The following is a 21,546-nucleotide window of genomic DNA, read 5'->3' on the forward strand; positions in this document are numbered from 1 at the left end:
CTCTCTCTCTCTCCCTCCCTCTCTCTCAGATAAATACATAAAATCTTTTTAAAAAAAATTACAGTTTGAGGCTTAATAAAGTTCTGAGAGAGACACCATGTAAACCTCATACGATTTGTTAATGACATTTTGTTCCCCATAAGATATATCTGAAGTTTTCAGTTCAATGAAGATTGTAATTTTTACCAGAAGTGGATATTGAACTAGATATTTTTCTCAAGGAAGTGTTACAGAGCTTCTTGGCCTCTTGACATTTTCTTTTCTTTTTTTTAATTTTAAGATTTTATTTTTAAGTAATCTCTGCACCCAACCTGGGAGCTCACAACCCCGAGATCAAGAGTTGCATGCTCCACTGACGGAGCCAACCAGGCGCCCCTCTTGGCATTTTCTAAGACCAAGACTATCCATGTTATAATAACATTCAGCAGCTCCTGCTGAGCCAAGGGCAATGTCATTCACAAGTACCCTTTTTTGGTGTCCTTAGCAGCCAGTGTATGTTGTTTGGGATTTTTTTTTTTTTTTTTTGGACAGAGAGATAGATCACAAGTATGCAGAGAGGCAGTCAGAGAGAGGGGGAAGCAGACTCCCCGCCAAGCAGAGGGCCCGATGCGGGGCTCGATCCCAGGACCCTAAGATCATGACCTGAGTCAAAGGCAGAGGCTTAACCCACTGAGCCACACAGGCGTGTCCCCCCCTTTTTTTTAAGATTTTATTCATTTATGACAGAGACACAGTGAGAGAGAGATCACAAGCACGGGGGAGCCGGAGAAGGAGAAGCAGGCTTCCTGCCAAGCAGGGAGCCCCATGCAGGGTTCAATCCCAGGACTTTGGGACCATGACCTGAGCCGAAGGTAGACACTTAACGACTGAGCCACCCGGGCGCCCCTGTTGTTTGCGATCTTTTCAATTTTTCTTTTTTTTCTTTCTTTCTTTCGTTTTTTTTTTTTTTTTTTTTTTTTTACTTTTTTGCCCTGGAAGATACTTTGTACTACTTCATATGTAAAACCAAGTAAAGCAATTACTTATATTATAATAATCACCGAGTTTTTTAAAGAAACTGAAACAGATCATGCTTCATTTTGACTTAAATTCATTGAGCTACACACACGAGGTTGCTGATAAAACATTTAACAGCTGGCTCCTTGCCAGGGGGTAAAAGCCTGGGTTTGTATTCTGATCGTCGCCAGCATCCAACTAGCTCCCTGACGTCAGTGAACCTGGAGTTGAGAAGAGACATTTATCACATATTTCTAGAAAACAGGTGGAGTAAGTGTAAATAACCCCAGTCATCGTGGGAAGACTAATAAATAGGAAGCAGGGAGTTTTGAGTATTTATTACTTTTGCTTATAATATAGTTTAATCTTAATAGGGGCCGTGTTGAAAACTAGCTTGCAAAATTCCTGAAGATTTAATAATTGGCCCTTGTGAGCAGGTGCACACCACCGGCTCTGACTCATGTATAAAGTAAAGCACACGCCTTTTAAATATATACAGCTTGAATGTTTCTATATACACACACCCATGTACCTAACGCCAAGATAAAGCATCTTCATCAAATCAGAAGGCTCTCTCCTGCCACCACCCAGTGGGTAATCTATTAATGTAGCCATCATTCTGACCTCTGTTAGCCTTAGATTATTGTCATACTGCTCTAGTCAGTTGAAAAGAGAATGCGTTAGGGACACCTGGGTGGCTCAGTGGGTTAAGCCTCTGCCTTCCGCTCAGGTCATGACCCCAGAGTCCTGGGATCAAGCCTCACGTCAGACTCCCTGCTCAGTGGGAAGCTTGCTTCTCCCTCGCCTCTCTGCTCATGGTCTCTTCTGGCTATCTCTGTCTCTCTCCCTCAAATAAATAAATCTTTAAAAAAAAAAAAAAAAAAGAGAGAGAGAGAAAGAATGAGTTAAGAACTCTTCCATGCTCCCTAACCCCAGAAATAACCACTGTTTATGGCTTGTTGTGTATCCTTCTAGAAGTGTTTTTCTTTCATAAAATGTGTGTGTGTGTAGAGAGGAAGAGAAAGTTTTATAAATTGGATTACACTGCACATTGTTCAGACACTGACTCATTTCACTTTGTCATTGGAATGTAGTCCCTGAGGGCATGGATTTTTTTTTTTTTTTTTAAGAGAGAGAGTGGGCAAATGTGTGCACATGTGAGCAGGGGGAGAGGAAGGAGAGGGAAAGAGAGAAGGAATCTTAAGCAAACTCTACATCCAGCACAGAGAGGGGTTTTGCTTGCTGTTATACCTCTTGTCTGCAACAGTGGCTGGCACACAGTCATATCACAGTAGAAGCTCAATAAATATTTGTTGAATGAATGAAGGAATATACCAGAGACATCTTCAACTGTCAGTGTTTGGAGAAATAACGCATTCTTCTTAAAGGCTGTGTGACATGCAGTGATCTGTTTAAGCACTCCTCTGTTGATGCACCTTCCTGCAAAAACAGTACAGGGAAATTCCTTCCATGGGTTTTCGCCCACTTAAGAAGTTCTTCCCGCAGGAGAATGTTATCAATCACCCTTAGCTTCCTGATACCAGAAATCACTCTAGCCCATCCCGTCCCACAGAAAGGAATTGAATACAGGGAGAGCTCTGGTCTCCACTGCGCTTCTAAGAAAGGTTCCCAGAACATCTCAAAGTTGGCCGGTGAAAGGAACTTCTGTTTCTGGCAAGTCTTTCTCTAAGGGCTTGCCTAGAACTACTGCTTCTGTCAAAACGCAGCAGCCGCTTTAGGCTCCCACTGCCACAGACGTGGTCCAGCCCAACCTGACAGATACTGTCCTCCCAGATTTGTTCCAGGATTTCCTTCTTTTAAAGACTGATTAATATTCCATTGTGCATACAGACCGCATTTTTTTTTTATCCCATTCATCTGTCCAGGGACGGGTAGTTTGTTCAGAGCTCTTGGCTATTGTGAGTAATGCTGCCAGGAACATGGGCATGCAACACATCTCTTCTGGATTCTGTTTTCAGTTGTTTGGGGTATAGGCCCAGAAATGGGACTACTGGGTCGTACAGGAGCTCTATTTTTAATTTTTTGAGGAACCTCCCTACTATTTTCTATAGCGGATGCACCATTTTCCATTCCCGCCAACGGTGCACAAAAATTCCAATTTTTCCACATTTTTGCTAACACTTGCCATTCCCTCTCTCGGTTTTTAAAATAATGACCCTCCGAACAGGTGTGAGGGGATATATGACTGTGGTTTTGATTTGCACTTCCCCAATGATACTGAGCACGTTTCCATATATCTGTTGGCCTTTAAAAATCAATGTTTTTACGCACCCCCTAGAATATATACATAGAATTTTCCAGGAAGGTACTCACAAAGCTGATTAATAATGATTACCTCCCCCCACCCCCGGGGCGCCTGGGTAGCTCAGTTGGCTAAGCGTCTGCCTTTGGCTCAGGTCATGAGCTCAGGGTCCTGGGATCAGAGCCCCAACGTGGGGGGCGGGGGGAAAAATCCCTGCTCAGCAGGGAGTCTGCTTCTCCCTCTCCCCACCCCACCCCCCGTCAAATGAGTAAATAAATTCTTTAAAAAAAAAAAGATTGAAAAAATAAGTTGTTTTAAAAGCTAACCGTGGTGATTCCTATGAGCTTGAGAACTGTTGCATGGACGCGTGCACACACACACCATGTTTATGTATCAGGTGTCACAAGCTCACCATGCTGGTGTGCCCTTTGGTTTTTTAGAGGCATTCAACGTACAACAGTGTTCGGCCAGCCAGCAAAGGTGTGACTCAGCGTTTGGATCTTCCAGACCTTCCCCTCTCAGGTAATACCTTAAGCAGCAAACGCTTTTGGGATGTCTGTGTGGCTCAGTTGGTTAAGGGTCTGCCTTCAGCTCAGGTCCTGATCCCAGAATCCTGGGATTGAGCCCCACGTCCTTGTAGGGCTCCTTGCTCAGCAGTGAGTCTGCTTCTCCCTCTCCCTCTGTTCCTCCCTCCTGCTCGTGCTCTCTCTGTCTCTTTCTCTCTCTCTGACAAATAAATGAATAAACTCTTTAAAAAAATGGGGGCACCTGGGTGGCTCAGTGGATTAAGCCTCTGTCTTCAACTCGGGTTATGATCCCAGAGTCCTGGGATCGAGCCCGGCATCGGGCTCTGTGCTCAGTGGGGAGCCTGCTTCCCTCCCTCTCTCTGCCTGCCTCTCTGCCTACTTGTGATCTCTCTCTCTCTCTCTGTCAAATAAATAAATAAAATTTTTAAAAAATAAAAAATTTAAAAATTAAAAAAAAACAGCAAATACGTTTGACCTCTTATTCTGTGAGATTTACTTTTCTTCTTTGCCTGAAACCGAGCTTAGAAAAATAGTTGATGGCATTTATTCCAAACAATTTAAGACTCTGTTTGTGTTTTGGATGTTAGATCCTACTTCTGCCACTGTACTTCTCAGTGCGCATCTGTTCGGGAGAGATGTCTAGCTTTGGGGAGTTTTTTGTTTGTTTTTTATGGAATCTCAAGAGAATATCTTAACCATCTTTAGAAGTAACTATTTTTAGAAAAAAACATCTTATCTGATTCTGAAGGTCTCTTCCTTCCACAATTCCTAAAATATGCCTCTTTCGTGCTGTCTTTGCCTTTGAATGTAGCCCTCTTCCTGTTGTTACTCTGGTATTTTTTAAAACCCGGACCCTGCCGGTGACACCGTGGTTGGAATCCACAATCCTCCCTGTCGCTTTGTCACTCCTGCACCTCGAGTGCTGGTGGCTGGTGTGAAGCCACAGTTACAGAGCGGGGCACACGGGGGTGGGCTTGCCTCTTGGCCCCATCATTCCACCTGCCGGGGCTGTGGTTTCCTCATCTCTGGGTTGGAAATAGTGCTGTCTCCCTCAGAGGTTCGCTCCAGGGGCTGAGTGAACGCAGCTGGCTGTGGGCTGAGTGGAAGGGGTGACCTTGACCTTAGCTTCTGTTCCCTTTCTGCTCAGTTCACCTGTGAGAGCAGACATTAGCAGAAAGGTAAGCTTGTCCCGAGTATATGCCTCAGAAATGTATGTGTAGGACTCTGTGTCCTTACTGTAAAGCCACAGAAAAGATGAAAAGAACAAATTATTTACTGGTGCCTCTAGCAGGGCAAGAAAGCCAGAAATCCAGACTGCATAGATAGAAAGCTGGGACCAGGGTGGGATTTTTTCTGATTCTTTCTACCATGCTGCCTTCTGGTAACAAGGCAGAGGATTGCTCTGATCAGCAACGTCATAAGTGATAAAAGCTTATCATATGAGGACTTGGAGTCAGAATAATGACTCCCGAGGAAGAAGGAAATGCTAGGGGCGCCTGGGTGGCTCAGTGGGTTAAGCCTCTGCCTTCAGCTCAGGTCATGATCCCAGGGTCCTGGGATCGAGCTCCGCATCGGGCTCTCTGCTCAGCGAGGAGCCTGCTTCCCCATCTCTCTCTGCTTGCCTCTCTGCCTACTTGTGATCTCTCTCTGTGTTAAATAAATAAAGAAGGAAATACTGTCTAAGGAGAGGAGAATAAGAGAAAAAAAAAACAAAAAAAAAAACAGAAAGGGTGAGTGAAGCCAGTAGAGCAGGCTCTTTTTTCTGTGCAGACGAGTTCCCCCTTCCTAGAAGTGGAAGGGAGGTCAAAACAGAGTATTGGAAACCCGCCTGATTGGGGTGCCTGGGTGGCTCAGTGGGTTAAGCCGCTGCCTTCGGCTCAGGTCATGATCTCGGAGTCCTGGGATCAAGTCCCGCATCGGGCTCTCTGCTCAGCAGGGAGCCTGCTTCCTCCTGTCTCTCTGCCTGCCTCTCTGCCTGCTTGTGATCTCTCTCTGTCAAATAAATAAATAAAATCTTTAAAAAAAAAAAAAAAAAGATTAGGAAACCCGCCTGATTTACGTTCTCTACATTTGCTATGTAGTGGGAAATCGGGGATAACTTGGTTACGGGCACAGTGATGTATTCCTAGGCAAGCTTATTTTTGTTTTGTTTTGTTTTATTTTGTTTTTGTAATTGTGGCTAAAATACCTGTAACACAAAACATACCATCTTAACCATGTTTTTAAGGACCACATGAGCTTTTGGTCACAATATTTGTGTCTTCTCTGTCCCTCCCACATTGCCTTTTGTGCGAAGAAGCCGTCGTTTTAATTGACAAGCTAAATCTGGCGCTCAAACCCTAGTAATTCTTGCCCCAAAGTAAACCATTCCTTGTCAGCGCCCCCGCTTTGCCCCACCAGACACCTGTCTACGCGGCTGATTCTATTTACTGTACTAAAAAAGAGTTACGCGGTAAAGACTGCACGCTCAGGTTAGCCTTGCCAGCATTGAGGTCATCAGAAACTGCTGAAAGGAGATTAATGCACTGTTTTTGTTGTTCTCTTTAGTGATGTAAGCACTGTTTTCCCTCTCCTCTTCAAGCTCATTAGCCTCACTCCCCACTTTGCTACCCATAATTGGCGGCTCTTAGCCATACGAGCATTGTTTTCTTCCATGACTATTTATGGTGTCATAGGAGGCTACTGTGGGCTCAGCCTGGTCACAGAGGCCTGTCGTGTGGCGTTGAGCAAGCCACCCTTGCTCTCTGAGCTCCTGTTGCCTTTGTCAGTACAAACCAGACACTCTCGATGTTTTCTCCCGATCTGTGCTCTGGTGGTCCTTCAGGAAATACCATCCGGAGGATTCTGCCTGTTTCATTAACCTGTTTTGACTCCTAATAGAACAGCAGGGAGGAGTCTTTAAAGAATTTATGTTTGCTTATTTTTAGCCAGCCAGACCCTATGACTGGAATGGCTTTTTTTTTCCTATAAAATCGTTACCATTCTTGGTACCCAGCTTTTTGCTTGCTGCCACCTGTGACTTGAAAATCCCACTGGGTGTCTTCCAGCAAGCTCTCTCTCTCTCAGATGCCTGTCAGTTCAAACAAAGTGCTTTACTGGGAACAGGGCTGGCTCTGACGGGGTAGGACCTGTGCAGAGGGTGTAGAAGGGCTTTGGTTCACGGCTCCAAGGGTGCCATCTTGAAATTCTTCATAATTTTTGAATGAGGGGCTAATTTGGCATTAGTCTCTGTGAATTATGTAGTCAGTCCTGCCTGGAGAATCCTTTCTAGAAAAGGCTATGTCCCGATGTGTGTTTTTTTTTTTTACTTAACTCTATAAACCTACATTTATTATATATTTATATTTAGGAATCCAATGAGAATTCTGTTGTACTTGAGAAGAAAGTGTGGTGACCAGTCAAATTTCTCTTCTTCAGGAATAGGTGACTATGTTGTTCTCCACACAGATCTTCTAAAGGGAAGGGGTGAGGACCTGAAACCGGACCCTTATCTCCGGAAGAGCCCCTCGCTGGAGTCCCTGAGCAGACCCCCTTCTCTGGGCTTCGGGAACACGAGGCTGCTGAGCGCGTCCACTGGGGGCTTGAAACCGCAGAGCAAACTCAGGTATCACGTTTTACACAGTGAGACCTCACTGGGCTGGTGGCCTTGTAATCTTCCTTCTGTTTCACCACCCATGTTCAGTTTACTTATATGTGTATTTTTCCTGAATGAAAACAACCAGACATAGAACTGGGAAGCGGGCCCTGGACAGCAGGACCGTGCAAAATGAAATAGGGCCGTGAAACCAGAAGTGGACACAGACTCTTGGGGGATCGTAAGTTGGGTTGAGAAGTCTGGAATGGGGGAGGCAGCATATCTGCCAGGGGGATGCGGGGGCTCCCATGAGGAGCCCTGCACAACATTCAGGGAGTTGGGGGTGGTTTCGTTTGGGTAGACTGTCCTGGGGGCTTCATGAGGACGGGCCCTGGCAGACACATCATCATCTCCTAGTATGGGCTAGGGAGGCGGACAGGTTCTCAGATTATCACTGCTAGAAAGGGAAGTTGGGGTCACCTTGTGAATGGTCTCCATTGCCAAGGTTAGAGGTTTCTACTCTTTCTGGTAAAATAGGGAGGAACCGTTAAGTTTGTGGGATTCGGATTTGGATTTTGAGTAGCAGTGCAGAAAACAGTGCATATGGGAAGGAATGGAGGGGCACTTTGAAGTCAGCATCACAAGCACACTGGCAGTGATGGGAGGGGGAGAGAGACGACAGAAACGGCCAGGGTGGCCACCAGAGGCCTGGCGTGGCTCCCGCCTCTGCCACCTCTCCCTGTTCAGTGCTCCTGCTCCCCCAGGCCCCAGCAAGCCTCCTCCAGCCACTTCCCCACCCTCAGCTCTCTTGGTTTCTCCACGTGGAGTCCGTCTTCGAAAACAGGAAGTGCATCCCATGCAGACCTTCTCAGAAACCTCCCCTGAGTTGTCATGCACCCTTCCACCCACACTCCTCGTGCTGCTCCCTGCGATCCCCACAGCTCGCCCCCCCCCCAGCTCACCTGCCACTTCCACTCTCAGCCTTTGCAGCTGACACGAGCTTCTGCGACCACTCACAAGGTCCCGGCCTGAATCGTCTCCCTCCTGTCCTCTCACACTCCTGAGTGCTTCCCCTGCAAAGTCAAACCCTCCACGGGCTGGTAGCCAGCCACCCGGCTGGCACCAACACCCCCGTTCTCTGCCTTCCGTGTCTTAGGCTCATGCGGGGTATTTAATGCACTGTCATGTCATGTGAGCCTTTGTTCCCATGTATTTAGGCTGTGCTGTAGTACACAGTAAATCTTCATCTCACACGTCGGTCTCTTTCTCGGGCCCCGGGGCCATGCTACACACACAGCACTGGGCCAGCCAGTGCTTGGGAACAGGTAGACAGACGAATATACAGAACTAGCTGCTTGGGAGAGTAACGGCTGCTTGACGGACATGCAACTACCATTCTGGGTATTGTAAAGGATTTTATGAAAGTCTGAATAAGTTCAGCTCTTGGCAGGTCTTTGGGTGTAGCGTATATTTGGACCCAAATAGATGAAGTCATGCCTTTCAGAGATTGAACTTAAAGCCTCAGATACTACATATTAGCCTTGTTTATGCACAGGAGATTTAAGTGATCAAAACTGCTTTTAAGGCCCAGAATTAGTGCTAGCCTGAAACTGCTCTTTTCTTTATGCCAGAAACGCGTACAAAAAGGCTATGTGTATGTTAATATGCAATTTATATTATTACCCTTCATCATGAAAGATTAAATTAGTGATTAATGTGTTATTTTATTTTCGTATTCACGTCATTGAGACAAACAAATGACAGGATAGAAATCACTTGTTTTGGAAGTTCTCATCCTATTATTATTAATTTGGAGGGAGTGCCATATCTAGTTAACATTATTTTTTAAAGAAACCTGTTCTGTTAGTGTTGTGGTCATCCATGGATACAGAAGCTCTTTTCGAAACCTGCATTTCAGTCTTCTCTAGTTTGTCAGACCTAGAAATTCAGTTCTCAGCGATGAAGTAACAAACAGGCACAGTTACCATACCTTCATAGTTAACAGTGACTCTGACCACAGAAACTCGGGGACTTAAGTTTACAAATATACCAGGTGCAGGGGAAACAGCCATCAAATTACACAAGAAAATTTTTAATGCAAGTATGACATTTTCTTAAAAATCTCTCTACCTTAATTCAGGTGGCTTAGGTCCTCAATCATTCCATTACTCCTAGAAATATTTTAAAAGTATTTTATTAAGGGGCACCTGGGTGGCTCAGTCAGTTAAGCTGCAGCCTTCGGCTCGGGTCATGATCCCAGAGTCCTTGGATGGACCTCCGAGTCAGGCTCCCTGCTCAGGGGGGAGTCGGCTTCTCCCTCTGCCCCTCTGTCCCCACTTGTGCTCGTTCTCTTGCTCTCAAATAAATAAAGAAAATATTTTTTAAAGTATTTTTATTAAGGGGGTGCCTGGGTGGCTCAGTGGGTTAAAGCCTCTGCCTTCGGCTCAGGTCATGATCCCAGGGTCCTGGGATTGAGCCCCACATCGGGCTCTCTGCTCAGCAGGGAGCCTGCTTCCCTTCCTCTCTCTCTGCCTACTTGTGATCTCGGTCTGTCAAATAAATAAATAAAATCTTTAAAAAAAGTATTTTTATTAAGTATCAGAATGTTACAAAACAGTAACAATAAAATGCATGTAAGGTATAAAGAACAACAGTGCTGCTGGATATCAGCCTTCCAGTTTGAGGAAAATAAAGTTATTATTACCATTGAAATCTCCTGGCAGCCCCCCCTTCTCTGCCCCACTCCAGGGCCACCACCGTCTCTGACTATGGTATATGTCGTCCTTTGCTTTTCTTTCCCAGTTCTCACAGCGGATGCTTGTATCCCCAAACAACATCAACAATACGTTACTAGTTAAAAATTTTGTATACATGGACACATGTTATGGTTTTTTCTTTTTTTATTTCAAAATTGTTCCTGCTGTTCAAGTTACTGCATACATCTGTAATTCATCAGTTTTTATTGCTGTACAGTATTCCATTGTAGGAATACACTGCCGTTCTCCCATTTTCCTGAGGATGTGCATTTGACGGTTTTCAGTTTTTTAGTATAAAAAGTGCTACTATGAGCATTCTTGCATATGTGCTCTGATGATACACACATCTAGGGGTAACTCCTGTTTCACGGGCTTTGAATTGGACAGGTCTACTCGGATGTGGATTTCTTTCTGATAAATACAATACAGTATTATATATTTATTTTCTCTTTTTTATCATTTTCTTACTATGTTCTTTCTCTAGCTTTTCTTTTTTTTTTTTTAAGATTTTATTTATTTATTTGACAGAGAGAGAGATCACAAGTAGACGGAGAGGAAGGCAGAGAGAGAGAGAGAGAGGGAAGCAGGCTGCCGAGCAGAGAGCCCGATGTGGGACTCGATCCCAGGACCCTGAGATCATGACCTGAGCCGAAGGCAGTGGCCTAACCCACTGAGCCACCCAGGCGCCCCCTTTCTCTAGCTTTTATGTAGGACTATAGTGTACAATATATATAACCTACAAAATATATGTTCATCAACTATATGTTATCGATAAGGATTCCTGTCCCCAGTGGGCTATTAGTGGTTAAGTTCAGGGAAAATCAAAAGTCGTACATGGATTTTCAGCTGTGTGTGGGGCCAGGGCCCTTTTCCCCATGCTGTTCCGGGGGTGCACATGCTAATAAATTGCCTATTAACAGCAAATGTTCCAGAGATACATCAGCTGTTTCGTTCCTGCTCTCCTTCATGCTGTTCCATTGCTGGGGGAATCTAATTCTCGGTTCACGATAGTCATCGTGGAAGATGCTCTGTGGTCTTAAATCCCTTGGTAGTATGTGAATAATCTTAGGTAGCGTAAAGATCAACAGATGTCTACAGCAAACTGAGAATTAGAATGCTGTTGTGTATTAATTAGTAAAATCATTTCCTTTGGCTAAACAGGTGCTCAGAATTGAGTTAACATAGCACACACTGAGGAGGGCCCCTTTTGGAGTGTGCAAAGACCCTGTTTTGAGTCATTTTTACTGATGATCACCTGGTATCTCCTTCCCAGCACCAGCCAATCTGGTGTTTTTCAATGCCCTTTCGGTCTTCCTTTTATGTTATGTAGATAAGGTGGAGCCTTGAAGCTTATGGAGTGTTTTTTTCTATAGCATCTTCAGTTAAAATGGCACTGTACTTAAGTCAATTAAGGGCTAGGTGGACGGAGCCAACAGATGGATTTAAAAAAACAAAAACAAAAACAAAACCAGCCTCTTTCCAGACTTCCGATAGCCAAGAAGTATAAATTAATTTTTCTTTCGTATCGTGAGACATAATAAAATGTACTATTAATGTGACCAATTTGGTTGTTTCTCTTGAGTCTCCCTGGGTTGACCTAGACTTTGGCTTTTCTAATCTAGTTATTTGTCTCATATGTACTTGAGGCTTTTAAACATTAGCATCTTCTCTTTACTCTGTGCTCTTCTTTCTAACCAGCGTGGAAAGAAGAGACCCGCTGGCTGCCTTGGCCCGGGAATATGGCGGCTCCAAGCGTAACGCTCTCCTGAAATGGTGCCAGAAGAAGACAGAAGGCTACGCAGTGAGTGACGGCATTGGCCAGCCTCCAGCCAGCTCTGGGCAACAGCAGTCCTGGGCCCGTATTTGTCCTGTGCATGCATATGCATGGCGTCTAATTGTTGCCCTTCTGTTCTCCTAGGGAGGGCCACGGTGGTAGTAGGGTTTGCTGTGGTGCCAAGTGGGACTGAAAGCCAGTCCACCCAACAAGCCGTGGACCTCAGTGCAGGTCCGCGTCTCCTGTGGAAGGGACACCTTTTTCTTTGCTCAGAGGAGATGTAGACTCCACAAGCAATGGGCCCAACAGGCTGCCTCAGTCCAGGGAAGACAGCCTTGGCTGAAGCACCTTTCCAAAGAGAGTGCCTCTCCCTGATTGACACAAAGGCCCCATTTTTTCTGTTACTTTAGAGCTGTTTGCGTTTAAAGTTTCAGTTTATCAAGACAGTGTTTGTCTTCTGGGAAGGTTACACGAGGAAGTAATGCTTGATAGAAGTGTAAGCTTTGTAATTATGAAATATCATATACAAAGATAAAAATTCACCAAATAGCAGGTACAGTTTCATGGGCTGTTATGACGTGAAAACCTAGGCCACCACTACTCCCTTCCAGAAACAGAGCATTGTCAATTCCCCCAAACCTTTTGTGTGACTTTCTGATCCTAGCCCTTCCCCACTCCCAAAGACAAGTGTTGTCCTCAGGTCTTTTCCTCATGGTTTTCCGCAAAAAGCAGGCATCCCTAAATGCTGTGTTAGTTTTGCCTGCACTTGAACTTTACATAAATACAATCAAAACCTGTCATACCTGCATCCGGCTCTTACCCTACGATATGAAGTCATCAAGGCTTCTCTGGTTTGTTCATTTTCTTCACCCTTTGGAACCTGTTGTGGGATCACACCCATTATTTATCCGCCCCTTCCCTTCTTGCTGGACAGATGAGTTATTCCCAGTTCAGGGCTGTCGTTACGTGGTGCTGGTGCGTTCTCGTGCATTTTTCTCGGAACACAGGTGCACTCATTCTTTCTGGATCTACACCTAGAAGTGAAATTACTGGGCCATCGGGTGTGCCCGTATTCAAGATCGTGCCAAACAGATTTCTGAAACAGTTGTGCGGTTTGCTTCCCTTCCCCTCCCCCCACCCCCAGCAAGAGAGGCAAGATCGTTTCTCTGCATTTTCACCGACAACAGTCTTGTTACTCCCAGTCTTTGCATAAGTGTGTAGTGGCATCTCCTTGTGCTTGGGACTTGTACTTCCCTGCTGGCCCATGAGGCCGAGGACTTTTCCACATGCTAAGTGGGCGTCATTGGGGTAATCTCTTTGGGGATGTGCTCTGTAGGTCACTTGCCTGTCTTTTTTTTTTTTTTTTTTAAGATTTTATTTATTTGTCAGAGAGAGAGGGAGAGAGAGCGAGCACAGGCGGACAGAATGGCAGGCAGAGGCAGAGGGAGAAGCAGGCTCCCCGCCAAGCAAGGAGCCCGATGTGGGACTCGATCCTAGGACGCTGGGATCATGACCTGAGCCGAAGGCAGCTGCTTAACCAACTGAGCCACCCAGGCGTCCCTCACTTGCCTGTCTTAAAATCAGATTGTCGGGGCGCCTGGGTGGCTCAGTGGGTTAAGCCTCTGCCTTGGGCTCAGATCATGATCTCAGGGTCCTGGGATCGAGCCCTGCATTGGGCTCTCTGCTCAGCGGGGAGCCTGCTTCCCCCTCTCTCTGCCTGCCTCTCTGCCTACTTGTGATCTCTCTCTCCCTCTGTCAAATAAATAAATAAAACCTTTTTAAAAAAAAAGGTAGAGGGGCACCTGTGGCTCAGTGGGTTAAGCCTCTGCCTTTGGCTCAGGTCATGTTCTCAGGTTCCTGGGATCGAGCCCCACATCGGGCTCTCTGCTCAGCAGGGAGCCTGCTTCTCCCTCTCTCTCTCTCTGCCTGCCTCTCTGCCTACTTGTGATCTCTCTCTCTGTCAAATAAATAAATAAAATCTTTAAAAAAAAAAAAAAGGTAGAATAAAATCAGATTGTCTGTCTTTCCCTGGTTGCTTTCAGGAGCTCTTGATATATTCTAGATATCCGTTCTTTGTCAAATAGAGGTATTGCAAATGTCTGCTCCCACAGTGGCTTGAATTTTTGCTTTTTTGTTGAACGAAGTCTTTCATTTTAATGACGTCTCATTTATCCGTCTTTTCCCAGTGGCTAGTGCTTTCTGTGTCCTGTTTCAGAAATCTTTGTCTGTTCCAAGGACACAAAAATATTCTCCAGTGTTTTCTTCTGTAAGTTAGATTGTGTTCCCTTTCCCATTAAATAGCAACCCTCTTTAAAATTGTCATCTCCAGGGCACCTGACTGGCTCAGTCAGTAGAGCATGTGACTCTTGATCATGGGGTCATGAGTTTGAGCCCCACTTTGGGTGCAGAGATGACTTAAATAAATAAATAAATGTTAAATAATCAAAATAAATTTGTCATCTCCTCCCTTCTCCCCACGCAGGCCCTGCTTTCCCACACCTTTACCCCACTTTGCTAAAAATTCTGAAGATTCCGGTACCCCAACACTCCTTCCCCAACCTTAAGCTTTGAGGGAGGCAGGGACAGAGAAAGAAAGACCCGAGCAAGAAAACAAGGCCTCGGCCAGGAGCCAGGCTCCAGATACTTGAGCGGCAGCAGGGCTGGGATGGGATTGTCTTTATAATAGTAGGAGTCAAGGGTCTTAAAATCAGATTCTACCCAAGAATAGAAGTGATTTGTATCTTTGACATGACCTTTTTTTCCCCCCAGTTTCTGCTAAAGTAGAGGAAAAAATTAGTTGGGTTAGTGGCCAGTAAGAAAGACCCCCCAGAGTACAAACTTTGTTTCCAATGCATTGTTTTCTCCTTTAGCTTCTCTGAGCCCCCTGCTTCAGCCCACTCTGAGGGTCGAAACCACCCTGTAAAGGCAGGTCACCCCAATGACAGCCTCCCTCCGCACATAAGCCACGTTGCCGAGGAAATGGAGAAGCTTAAGGAGTGGGGGAGAGAAAGCTGATTCTGGGAGGCTTTAGGGTAAAGGAAGTAGGGGTGGCCTCAGAAAGGCCAGGAACAAGGTCTTGGCCCTGGCTGAGCCGCATGCGGTCATAGCCACTTGACTGAGCTATCATTTCCCCACCTTACAGAAGTGGATTGAGGGAAGTGCTAGGTGGACACAAAGAGACGATGAAAATTTCCAGAAAGAATCGGTCCTTTGGCATGGAGTGTTATTATAATTAGAATGCAGGGGAGGATTATACAATCAGCTATTTGCCATCATAAGAGCAAGAATTATATTTCCTGCTGTAGTGATGTTTTGTTTTGTGAACGTCTTGTACAAATGCTCAAAGTATGTTACGCTTAATGAAACCCAAAACTCATTCTGCCTGAAAAGTATTTTTTTTTCATTTGTCGTTAAATCTCTGTAAATTTAGAGGGAAACACAAGTCATATGTGTCTGATTTATTTACTCCTCGCAAAATATCCTCTGTCTAGACCTGTTTGTTTGAGATGCCTCTTAAGCCTTCTAAAGATTGTTCTCTCTGACTCAGGAAGCCAAAAGTAAATTGTAGAAAACTCAGACAAGGGGCGCCTGGGTGGCTCAGTGGGTTAAGCCGCTGCCTTCGGCTCAGGTCATGATCCCAGGTCCTGGGTTCAAGCCCCACATCGGGCTTTCTGCTTGGCGGGGAGCCTGCTTCCTCCTCTCTCTCTGCCTGCCTCTCTGCCTACTTGTGATTTCTCTCTGTCAAATAAATAAATAAAAAATAAATAAAAAAATAAAATAAAAAAAAAGAAAACTCAGACAATTCTGCTTAAAAAAAAAAAAAAAAAAAGGCTGTAGCCATGTACATTTGCACTTGAAAGAACTTTCTTTTCAGCCCACCAGAGTATAGCATGGTGGGCTCTGTCAAAACTCTCCATAAAAATCCGTATGGCTTTTTAGGGAGGGCTCTGTTTGGTGTCACCTTATATTTTCAGTTCTGGGACATCAGCAGTGAAGAAAACAGGCAGAGGAGCGCCTGGGTTATTCAGTGGGTTAAAGCCTCTGTCTTCGGCTCAGGTCATGATCCCAGGGTCCTGGAATCGAGCCCCGCATCAGACTCTCTGCTCGGCAAGGAGCCTGCTTCCCTCTCTCTCTGCCTGCCTCTCTGCCTGCTTGTGATCTCTGTCTGTCAAATGGATAAATAAAATCTTTAAAAAAGAAAAGAAGGGGCGCCTGGGTGGCTCAGTGGGTTGAAGCCTCTGCCTTCGGCTCAGGTCATGATCTCAGGATCCTGGGATCGAGCCCCACATCGGGCTCTCTGCTGAGCAGGGAGCCTGTTTCCTCCTCTCTCTCTCTCTGCCTGTTTCTCTGCCTGCTTGTGATTTCTCTCTCTGTGTGTCAAATAAATAAAATCTTTAAACAAAAAAAAAAGAGAAAAGAAAACAGGCAGAATTTCTGCTCTCATGGAGCTTCCATCTTCACGCAGACCGACGATTCTGATTAAAAAGTAAGATATGTACTTATTTGAGTGTACTATGGAGAAAGGTCTGTGTAGGAGGCTTAGTTAGGAGTGCCGGGTGTGTGGATGACGCCACCATCCTACGAAGGCCAGGGAGGTGACACGTGAGCCATGGCTCACTTTCCCTGATGGAGGGGAAGACTTGCATCCTTTCATCAAGGTTTATCCCACGCCAGGTTCTAGGCCTGGAAGGTCAGAATGAGAAAACATCGTTACCTTAGCAACTGCATCCTCTGGAATTTAAGTAACACACGGTGGCAGCTCTGAAAAGGTAGAACGGTGGGTCAGACCCTCTGCGGAGCCCCAGGTTCAGCTTTGGGTGTCTTGAGGTAGCCCCAGAACTGAGATTCAGGGGGGACATGAACACACAGTCAGTCCAGAGTGAGGCCTGCTCTGAGCTCCAAGCGGCTCTCAGCAAAGAGGAGATCTTTCTAGACATTCTACCCCACTCACATTTCCGTGATTTTCTTTTTAGAATCAGGGATCCAGGAAGCCCTTGCACATTACTCTTAGTCCACAGGCTGCCTGTGAACTATATCCCAAGCCCAGGATAGGTCGGACCCGTGGAACCCTACATCTCCCTTTTTTAATCTGCCTTTAATTCCTTCTTTGGGGTTATGACAGAAATTTGCATCTCTCATGCAGAGAACCCCTTTTTTGGGTTCTCTAGGGGGCCAGAAGACAAGATGGTGGCGGTGATAGGCAGAATTCTAAGAATGACCCCCAGTGACCCTCTCCCTTAAATAATTTCCTCCCCACAAATGGCAAAAGGGAGGTGGTCTGGGTAGACCTAACACATGAACCCTTTAAAAGCTGGCATTTCCTCTGAAGCATCATAAGGACTCATTGCACCATTGGTGGGCTTGAAGGTCAAGGGGGGCCATCAGGAGCCGAGAGAGGTCCCTAGCTGATAGCCAGCAAGGAAACCAGGACTTTCTAGCGCTAAGGCCTTGGGAGTGCTGAGGTCCTACCAATACCCAGAAAACAGTATGGGAGGGGGGCTCCCCTCAGTTGTGAAGTTGTGAAGACACTTTGGTGCTGCAGTGTCCTCTACCATTGCTGTCCCTGTCCTGGAGCCCTCGGACCTCAGCGAGGCTAAGGATGGTCATTGCACTTGACCTTCTCCCCTCCCTCTGCTGAGGGACCTGGCCTGGATGAGTGAGTGGAATTCAGCTGTAAATCTCTGCACCGGCCTCGCCCCTCCCAAGAAGCGTGATGAGGCACAGCCACTGCACAAGTCTGCAGGTGTCACCCTGGCTATGTTCCTAAGGCCCTGCTGTGCCTGGCCAGTGTGGTCATCTCTGGTGATTAATTGGTGGAGGGCAGAGATGGTAGTTACCTACATCTCACCTACCTCTCCAAAGCTGTAATCCATAACTTTTAGCACGTTTTAATGGGCTGAGTTTTAAGGTTTTAGTGGCCTCAGACTTCAAGTGTCAAATTAGAGCATTAGATTAGTGTTCTAGAAGCAAAAAATATGTACAGTGATATTCAGATCCCCTCCTACGGGAGATAGAATTTAAAAATAGTTTGGCTAGGGGCGCCTGGGTGGCTCAGTGGGTTAAAACCTCTGCCTTCAGCTCAGGTCATGATCCTAGGGTCCTGGGATCGAGCCCCAGTCGGGCTCTCTGCTCAGCGGGGAGCCTGCTTCCTCCTCTCTCTGACTGCCTCTCTGCCTACTTGTAATCTCTGTCAAATAAATAAGTAAAATCTTAAAAAAAAAAAAATAGTTTGGCTATAAGTGGTCAGTTATTTGCATTGCTTTCAAAGTCACTGGTGTACTTCTCTTTTGCTGTGTAACTAAGTCCCAGGCAGGGACTTAAAACACCTGTTTATGAGCTCACAGTTTTTAGAGGTCCGAAGTCCAGCACGATATAGTTGGAAATCGGGTGTCTGCTGAGCAGTGTTCTCACCTGGAGGCTCGGGGAAAGAATCCACCAGGTGTTTCTCAGGACGGTGACAGGTTCCCTGTGGTTCTAAGACCGAGACCCCCCCCACTTTCTTGCAGGTGTCAGCCAGGGTCACACGCAGCAGCTGGAGGCTGGTCAGATTCTTTCCACGTGGCCCCTTTCCTCCTCAGTCACCAGCGGCCATCTCATCCCGCTCATGTGGGCGCTTTGGATCTCTGACTTCTGCCTCCAGCCTGAGAAAACTCTGCTTTAAATAAAGCCTCGGGACGCCTGAGTGGCTCACTGGGTTAGGTGTCTGCCTTCAGCTCAGGTCATGATCTCAGGAGCCTGAAATCGAGTCCCATGTTGGAGTCCCTGCTCAGTGGGAGCCCGATTCTCTCTTTGCCTTCCATTCCCCTCACTTGTGTTCTCTCTCTCTCTCTCTCAACTAAACAAAATCCTTAAAAATTTTTTTTCTAAATAAATAAAGCCTCATGTGATAAGGTTAGGCCCACCCAGAGACTCTCCCTGTTTTAGGGCTGGCTCATTAGCAAGCTTAATTCCATTTGTCAGATCCCTTTGCCAGGTGACCTAACAGATCATGGAAGAAACACCAGGTAGTGGAGATAGCGGGGGTGTCTTAGAATGCTGCCATCAGGCCCAGATGTCAGCGCTGACTATTCGTTAAGGCACCGAAGAACGGTTATGCAATATGTATGCCAGGGCCTGACCCTGGATCTCAGGAATTGCAGTCCCCCGGGCGGGGGTCCTGGGCCTCAGGCCATTCTTGAGTGCCCACAGCCTTGAGAACCTCAGATCTGAGAGTCTCACCTCTGTGTAAGAAAACCCTTATGGGGGGGGGGGGGCACCTGGGTGGCTCAGTTGGTTCAGCGTCTGCCTTTGGCTCAGGTCATGATCCCAGCATCCTGGGATCTAGCCCCGAATCGGGCTCTCTGCTCAGCGGGGAGCCTGCTTCTCCCTGTCCCTCTGCCTGCTGCTTCCCCTGCTTGTGTTGTCTCTCTCTGTCAAATAAGTAAAATCAAGAAAGAAAGAAAGAGAGAGAGAAAGGACGGAAGGGGAAAGAAGGAAAGGAAGGAAGGAAGGAAAAAAGAAAACACTTTCGGTTCTGGATCTCAACTTGCCAAAAGCCTGTGTGTTGTAAAAAATTAGAAGCATCAACGGACATGAACCACAGGAACACGAATGTCCTGAACAGACATCGCAGGTTAATCATCTAGGAAAAGCAAATAATCTGACCCTAAGGAAGAAACTGTGGGATTCTCTGTTAGCTTGTGGTCCCAGCCACTCCACTCTTTTAGTTTTCTCTCACTGTGATTTAGTACAGATTTAGCGGTGGAAACGACGCCCACTTATTATTAGCTCAGCGGGGCTCTTCCCTTGAGGCCCTGGGCCAGAATCAGCTTTCCTAAGCTTAAAGTTCACTCAGGGTGTTGGCAGAACTCATCCTTTTAAATTTCCCTTTGACCTTGACGGAATCACCAGGGTTGGCCTGACTGGTCAGGCACAGCAGGGCCCTAGGAACATAGCCAGGGTGACACCTGCAGACTTGTGCGGTGGCTGTGCCTCGTCGAGCTTCTTGGAAGGGGCGAGGCCGGTGCAGAGATTTACAGCTGAATTCCACCCACTCATCCAGGACAGGTCCCTCAGCGGAGGGAGGGGAGAAGGTCAAGTGCAATGACCATCCTTAGCCTCGCTAAGGTCCGAGGGCTCCAGGACAGGGACAGCAATGGCAGAGGACACTGCAGTGCCAAAGTGGTTGACTTCACAACTGAGGGGAGCCCCCCTCCCATACTGTTTTCTGGGTATTGGTAAGACCTCAGCACTCCCCACGCCTTAGTGCTAGAAAGTTCCTGTTGGCCCAAAGACGCGGGGGAGAACAAGCTTTCGTAGGTGGATTTGGATTTGCTAGAGGCACTGCTGTGTCAAACTCTGTAATGCTAGACCCAGTGATTCTGAAGTTTTCTGACAAATGAGAAAACCAGCACACATGGAGAGAGCAGTGGGTTATTTATCATTAAGTCTCGAGTTCATTTCTTGCTCAAGTGAACCTCCATTTTCTGATAACATGTTCTATATGTTGGTAAGTATCCTGTAGCCTCCCTCATAAGCTGTGTTGCCGGACTTGCCGGACTGTCCTTCACAGGAAAAGACTTAATTCCTGAGAGATCAAACCAGAAGCTTTTTGAATAGTTGAATAGCCTGGGGAGCTCCTTCCTCCTTGTCAGGACGTCGAACAGAATAACATTTCTGACAGCGACAGGAACTCCATGGGTTTAAATTCCCATAAGACCTTTGCCCTTTCTAGGGTTTTCTTCACGAAAAGTCTCTAGTCCCTGGTGTGTAAATATCATCTAATTATCTCTTCCTTATCTTTACTAAGATAATTTAAGTAAGGCAGTTTAGTAAGAAAATCTAGTTGCCAGAAGCACAGTTTTTTTCCCAAATCATCCCATCACGTAGCATTGTGATTCATATTTGATCTTTTAATTTTAAACCGAGACTGCCTCAAATTTTGAGGGGCTTCTCATTTTACTTCCCAAGCGCTGACACCGGAAGAGCGAGGCCTTATGGGACCTGGCTGTGGCCTCAGGGGCTGGGTCATTAGGAACTGGATGTTGCTGTCACTTTACCAGAGCAGCTCAGAGGGCTCCTGGCAGTTTCTGGGAGAATATCGCCAGGACACTTCTGACGATGGCCCAGGACAGTCAGGCAAATTTAGATCATGAGATGATCAGACTAGTTTTAGTCCAGTGTTGGGGTGTGGGAGTCACCAAACTGATTTTTTGAAAATGTGCGTAGTCTCAGCAAATATGTACTGAACACCTGCTCATTACTGTGCTCAGCTGCCAGGTCTAGACTGACAGCAAAGGGGGGCAGACAACAATGAAAGAAAAGAGAAGGGCCAGGGAAATAGGCCTAAGAACTGTATAGAGCAGGACAGTGCAGAGTGATGGGCGGCACCCTAGATCAGGAAGGGCTGTCCAAGGATTTTGTGTTCCCTCAGCCCAGAATGACAGGAAGAGCCAACCCAGTGGACAGGCAGAGGGAACCGCGAGAGCAAGAGGTTGGGGCAGAAAGCAGCCTGATGTGTTAGAGGGTTGGGGCGCAGGCTGGGCACGACAGCGGGCAAGGTACTAGGTGGGTTGGGACTGACTGGAGAGTGGATCGTGGGTTCATTCCCAGTGGAAATGGGGCTCAGGGCTCCTGGGTGGGAGTTTAAGCACAAAAGGAGGAATGGTAGCTTGACC

At 46.4% G+C, this 21,546-nt stretch overlaps 1 protein-coding gene across 10 annotated transcripts in view; it reads left to right on the forward strand.

Moving 5' to 3' along the window:
* SPECC1 (sperm antigen with calponin homology and coiled-coil domains 1) overlaps positions 1–21,546 on the forward strand; it is a 226,957-nt gene that overhangs the window by 149,976 nt on the left and 55,435 nt on the right. For 8 of the 10 annotated variants that reach the window (XM_047708244.1, XM_047708243.1, XM_047708247.1 and 5 more), the window contains 3 exons: positions 3,700–3,781; positions 7,234–7,390; positions 11,815–11,917. In XM_047708244.1, the coding sequence (XP_047564200.1) occupies positions 3,700–3,781; positions 7,234–7,390; positions 11,815–11,917 (342 nt within the window). Of the gene's footprint in view, positions 1–3,699; positions 3,782–7,233; positions 7,391–11,814; positions 11,918–12,034; positions 12,068–21,546 lie in introns of those variants that run through there. The other 2 variants (XM_047708250.1, XM_047708242.1) reach the window with 2 other exon arrangements.

The sequence above is a fragment of the Lutra lutra genome, chromosome 16 (genome assembly GCF_902655055.1).
Source record: "Lutra lutra chromosome 16, mLutLut1.2, whole genome shotgun sequence".
Lineage (NCBI taxonomy): Eukaryota > Metazoa > Chordata > Mammalia > Carnivora > Mustelidae > Lutra > Lutra lutra.